At 30.1% G+C, this 5,430-nt stretch overlaps 2 protein-coding genes across 4 annotated transcripts in view; one reads left to right on the forward strand and one right to left on the reverse strand.

Annotated features, from left to right (window-relative positions):
- LOC108746464 (phospholipase ABHD3) overlaps positions 1 to 2,466 on the forward strand; it is a 13,764-nt gene extending 11,298 nt beyond the window's left edge. For all 3 annotated transcript variants that reach the window (XM_018483257.1, XM_018483259.1, XM_018483258.1), the window contains 6 exons: positions 17 to 186; positions 307 to 517; positions 662 to 774; positions 936 to 1,170; positions 1,766 to 1,931; positions 2,000 to 2,466. In XM_018483257.1, coding sequence (XP_018338759.1) covers positions 17 to 186; positions 307 to 517; positions 662 to 774; positions 936 to 1,170; positions 1,766 to 1,931; positions 2,000 to 2,169 — 1,065 coding nt within the window. In that variant the 3' untranslated portion in view covers positions 2,170 to 2,466. The remainder of the gene's footprint in view (positions 1 to 16; positions 187 to 306; positions 518 to 661; positions 775 to 935; positions 1,171 to 1,765; positions 1,932 to 1,999) is intronic.
- An 818-nt stretch (positions 2,467 to 3,284) lies between these two features.
- The window catches only part of LOC108746445 (prolyl endopeptidase-like), a 14,210-nt gene continuing 12,064 nt past the window's right edge, over positions 3,285 to 5,430 (reverse strand). Inside the window, exons 6-12 of the mRNA XM_018483230.1 lie at positions 5,195 to 5,393; positions 4,947 to 5,129; positions 4,732 to 4,845; positions 4,426 to 4,574; positions 4,128 to 4,340; positions 3,707 to 4,034; positions 3,285 to 3,602 (exon numbers count right to left, since the gene is read on the reverse strand). Of these exons, the coding sequence (XP_018338732.1) occupies positions 3,537 to 3,602; positions 3,707 to 4,034; positions 4,128 to 4,340; positions 4,426 to 4,574; positions 4,732 to 4,845; positions 4,947 to 5,129; positions 5,195 to 5,393 (1,252 nt within the window). The 3' untranslated portion in view covers positions 3,285 to 3,536. The remainder of the gene's footprint in view (positions 3,603 to 3,706; positions 4,035 to 4,127; positions 4,341 to 4,425; positions 4,575 to 4,731; positions 4,846 to 4,946; positions 5,130 to 5,194; positions 5,394 to 5,430) is intronic.

Consider the following 5,430-nt stretch of genomic DNA (forward strand, 5'->3'; position numbering starts at 1 on the left):
TACTATATGTTTTCAGACACCCTTGCTGGTTTGTGCCAATGGACCATTCCGTTCATTCTTGGAAACCAACATTCCACTTGTGCAAAATAAATTCTGGCCGACGTTATGGTGTTTCGAATCGCGAGCACAGACCATTATGGCCAGTATTTTAAGATCCCAGATATTACCATATCTCGAATATCGCAGGTTAGTGAAAAAATATACGGAGACTAAACTAACAATTTCGTCGAGTACTAGACTTAAATTTGAAAAACAATGCGCGTTCAATCAGATTCCATTGTATAGCACTCTCTTTACGTTACGCAGAGAAATTCTTGCTTTGCCCGACGGTGGTGAAGTGGCTTTGGATTGGGCCGAGAAAGACTGCTCGATCACCTCGCCAATCGTCGTTATTTTACCTGGTCTTACAGGCGGTAGCCAAGCGGAATATATCAAATGTCTGGTATCAGCCGTGAGAAAAAATGGAATACGATGTGTGATTTTCAATAATAGAGGCTTAGGTGGATTGCAACTCAAGGTAGGACATATTTGTGAACATGGGCGACGATAATTCTTCCAATTATCTCGTTATTTATTTATTTTTTATTATAACAGGGATTTAATCGAAAAGAGTTTTCTATAATCTGTAATGGAAATCTTTCCCTTCTTTTGTTACTTTTAGACTCCACGAACGTATTGTGCCGCTAACTGTGATGATTTAAGTGAAGTCATAGAACACGTGAAGAAACTTCATCCACATGTACCTCTCGGAGCAACCGGGATTTCCATGGGAGGGTAAAGATTATATTTATGTCTAGTTTATTCTTCAATTAATAAATAAATTTTATACCTGTACAATGTCTAACAAGATAAAATACACATATTTGAGCATTTTGTTATACATTAATAAATAACATTTTTGTAAATCATTGCATGTCTTTTTTTGCTATGTGCAGGTTGATCTTAGGTAATTATTTAGCCCAGAAAGGTTTAACAGCAAGATTCAAATTGAGAGCGTGCCTTATTATTTCGGTGCCATGGAATGTGTTTGCAGCGACGAAGAGTATCGAGGAAAATTATTTTAATCGAATGCTAAATAAGCATCTAGCCAGCAAATTATGTCGCACGATACAGCGACACAGAGATACTGATGTTGGTCCTTTCAACGTAGATATAGATACTGTTCTTAAGGTATGATTTTATCAAATATAACTATATGGAAAGATTAGATAATATATTAAATTTTTTTAACTTTTCTGACATAAACCCGTTTCTATCAATAAATTAACTTTAATTTTAATTTAACTTACTTTTTATGTTTTTCTAGTTCTAAGAATTAGAAAAAAATAAAGAGTAAATTAAAAAAAAGTTATTAATCTATTGGTAGAAATGACAGTAATATTTTTATAAGTTTAAGTTAAAATTTAACAGAATATATATAATTTTATTTTAAAAGCAGTAACCCAGTAAGCAAGAAACATTTAGAAACATTTCAACAACATTGTAGTAACTTTGCTATAATGTTGTGCAAATGTTTCAGAATGTTCCTTGCTTATTAGGAATTTATATTTTACCTTTTGTTTTTTTTTTTGTTGCTTTTCGCATTGCTACAATTATGATTTCACAAAAAGATAGATATATCGTAGTTTATTTCCAGATAATGATTTTTTTAAGAATTCAATCAAGATTTTTAATTTAGAAATAAATTTTGTTTATATTTGGTATCATCTGTCTGGCATTCTAAATCTGACTCATAATAATTATTATGAATTATTACATCCGCTAGAGCCAAACAATAAGAGAATTCGATTCGAATTTTACGGCAAGGCACTTTGGATATAAAAACGTCGAAGATTATTATAGTAATGCAACGCTTCACGACAAGCTACATCTGATCGAAGTTCCGACTTTGTGCCTTAGCGCGGCAGACGATCCGTTTCAGCCGTTACAAGGTGAGAGACAAGAGCGCGACAATGATAACGTTTTCATACGATTTTACTCAACGATCTGAATATTTTAGCGATACCTTTGAAAGAGATAAGTCAAACTAAAAACGTGGCCGTAGTGGTAACGTCACGTGGTGGACATATCGGTTTCCTGGAAGGCGTTTGGCCAGTCAAAGAGGAGCAATATATGGGAAAGTTTTTCTCGCAATTTTTCACTGCGATGTTCACCAGCAATTTCAATTAAAACTTGACATTATCTATAAATCGAAATTGAATAAACGGTATCATAAACCTTATCATGCCTCGATTTACTATCATTTGACGTCAGAGGAAATACGTATCGCGATATCGTTTATCTGTTCAATTTTTACAAGCTAAAATGTGATCAAATTTATTTTAGCTTATTATTTTCATATTACGTTGTAACGCAAAACTTGGAATTATATTTTACGGACCAGAAAATGCAATTCCGAATTTTGTAATATCACATTTGTGACCATGAGGTATTAAAAAAAGGTCCCACACTTATGTATTAAGCAAAAATTTTTGCTCATTATGATAGTACATATATTGAAATTTTTCTTGTTAATTATTTGTAGTTAATAAAAACTGACTTTTATAACAATCTCTATCATTAATCAAAATTTTTTCCTATCATTAACTTATTAAATTATATGAAACATTTATTTTATGTAATTTATGTATTAAAATTTATAATCCTTATTTATTATTATTTATATATAAAAATAAAAGGCTAACTTCACACAAACATTGAATTTTTCAGTAAGCAATTCAAAACAAATATGCATTTTTCATTATATTGCTTAAGAATAATGATTGATGATTATCAACAACCGTTCAACAAAACGACCATATAGAGCACATTTTACAGATAGATAACGTAAGATAATTTCTAAAAGAGAATACAGCTATAGTTTCATGATATTGATACTGATATAAGCATAATTGATGAATTTATCAACTTAGAAGTAATTCATTTGCCATCCAGCAAATCACTCCATCAATGTTATTTTCTGATTGAGTTATATACATAGTTACGTACAACTATATCAAGGATACTTGCCTCAGTGTAAACATAGAAATGTTGCTAATTTTTATTATAACATTAATATATATTAATGATACATCAGTGAATATTAACAATAAGAGACTTCATAAGTTATTTTTAAAAAAATTTTTTAGGTTTATTTTTTTCTTGTATAACAAATAAAAAGTATGGAGACATTTTTGTAGAGAGATTAACGTTTTAGTAAAAGGTAGCTAATTATTACATGTATTTTTTTAATATTATTTTAAAACAAACATTTAGCACTTTATTCAATATTTCTTAATGCTCGATTATATGCTTATTACACTTAAAATGAAAAAAAAGAACACATATTATATAAACACTGTCGTAAAGTACAAATTTACTTAACTTTATTCCATAAAAAACACGTTATTATAAAAGAACTTGCAATAAAAGCATACTTGGTTTTACAATATGTTGCAATATACATGACAATCGTATAAGCGCGTTTAGTTACATCACATTACAATCCATTGATTTTATGCAAAATCTGTTGAGTTTTAGACTTTTTTAAGCATTAATTACAATTTGAATTCCAAGCCCAAGGATTGCGCGATAAATGATAAAATGTCAGTACTCTCTTCAATCTAAAAAAATTATATATAATAAAATTTCATTATGCCTGATATTTTCTAAATAAAATCATTTATACATATTGGCTTAAATACGAATCGTTTGCAGAAATATTTACCATTTTCATGGTTGGTTTTCCACTGCCATGACCTGCTTTGGTATCTATTTTTGCAAATAAAGGATTTTTCTGTTTTGATATATTTCCAAGTGTATATTGAAGAGTGGCTGTTAATTTAAGAGTATGCAAAGGTACGACACGGTCATCGTGATCAGCAGTCAAAAGCAACATCGCAGGATATTGTATATCATCTGGTGGTATTCTTACATTATGTAAAGGTGAATATTTCAATAAGTTCTCGAAATGCTTGGGATCATCGGGATTGCCATAATCCGAGACCCAAGCAGAACCGATAGTAAACTTATGAAAACGTAACATATCCATAACTCTGCAATTTAAAAGAAAATTAATATTTTTACACACATGCATGTACATGTCATATACCGGTAATTTAAAAATAAAGTAAAAAAATTTAACTAACCCCACTTGAGCTATGGCAGCACCGAATAGATCAGGTCTTTGATTTACACATACACCAACAGCCAGACCACCGTTACTGCCACCTTGAATCGTCAATTTCGCAGAGGTAGTGTATCCATTTTCTACAAGATATTTTGCTGCATATTGAAAATCATCAAATGCATTTTGCCTATTAAAGAAGCGTCCTGCATTGTGCCATCTTTCTCCGTATTCACTATAACAAAGAATAATATTTTTTATCCAAAAAGATATTTATATATATGTATATATTTTCCCAGTATTACGAATGTCTTACATACCCTCCTCCACGAACATTAGCAACTGCAAGTACTCCATTGAAATGTTGAATAAAAACAAGTCTTGTAACACTGAATGTAGGTTGAATACTTGCATTAAAACCACCATATCCATAAAGTAAGCCTGGCATAGTTCCATCTAATGTAGCATCCTATGTTAAAATTTTTTTTATTTTAATATTGATGAGAAGAAACATAAAAAAATGTATTATAATCTTAAACTATTCTTATAAATCGCTGTATATCAAAGATCTAATCAGCTCATAATTAAACACATTTTAATATTGATTTTTTTAATAATTTACGTACATTTCTTGTTACTATAAACATGGGTACTTTTGTACTATCCTTGCTTTTATAAAATATTTGACTAGTTTTGTATAAACTCGCATCAAAATCTTTTACTTTGATTTCTCGCAAGATCTGAAAATAATACCAATAATCGAATCAAGCTATAATTACATAAAAAAAGTATCATATTGTATGTCAAATCATACTTATAGTTTAAAAAGATTGATACTAACACGTGGCTCCTCTTCTTTTTTTAAATCGATTGTGTATATAATGCCCGGGGTTAGGAATGATGTAAACTGATAAAATATCTCAGAAAATTTCTTCTCTCCCGAGAATCCAACAACAGTACCAAGATCAAGAGGAAATGTTCTAAGAACTTTACCAGTGTTCAAGCAATGCAGTTGCAAAATGTTCTATAAGAAATTAATTGTTAATTTTTTTATTACAATCAATCTAAATACTTTAGATATATATATACCTTAACATCTTGTATATAACAGGCAACAAATTTGTCTCCATCCACAGCTTCAGCCCAATCTAATACATTCTCAGGATGTTCTGGCAAAAGATCAACCCATTTGTGTTGTTCGTAATCCAATAAATCTATAGCTACTAGCTTGTAATTAGGTGCATTTTTATTTGTGCGGAATACAGCTTTACTATCAATATTGGTCACGTACTAAAAATATTTAAGATAATTATATATATATATAT

This window comes from Trachymyrmex septentrionalis, unplaced genomic scaffold (assembly GCF_001594115.1).
Source record: "Trachymyrmex septentrionalis isolate Tsep2-gDNA-1 unplaced genomic scaffold, Tsep1.0 scaffold171, whole genome shotgun sequence".
Lineage (NCBI taxonomy): Eukaryota > Metazoa > Arthropoda > Insecta > Hymenoptera > Formicidae > Trachymyrmex > Trachymyrmex septentrionalis.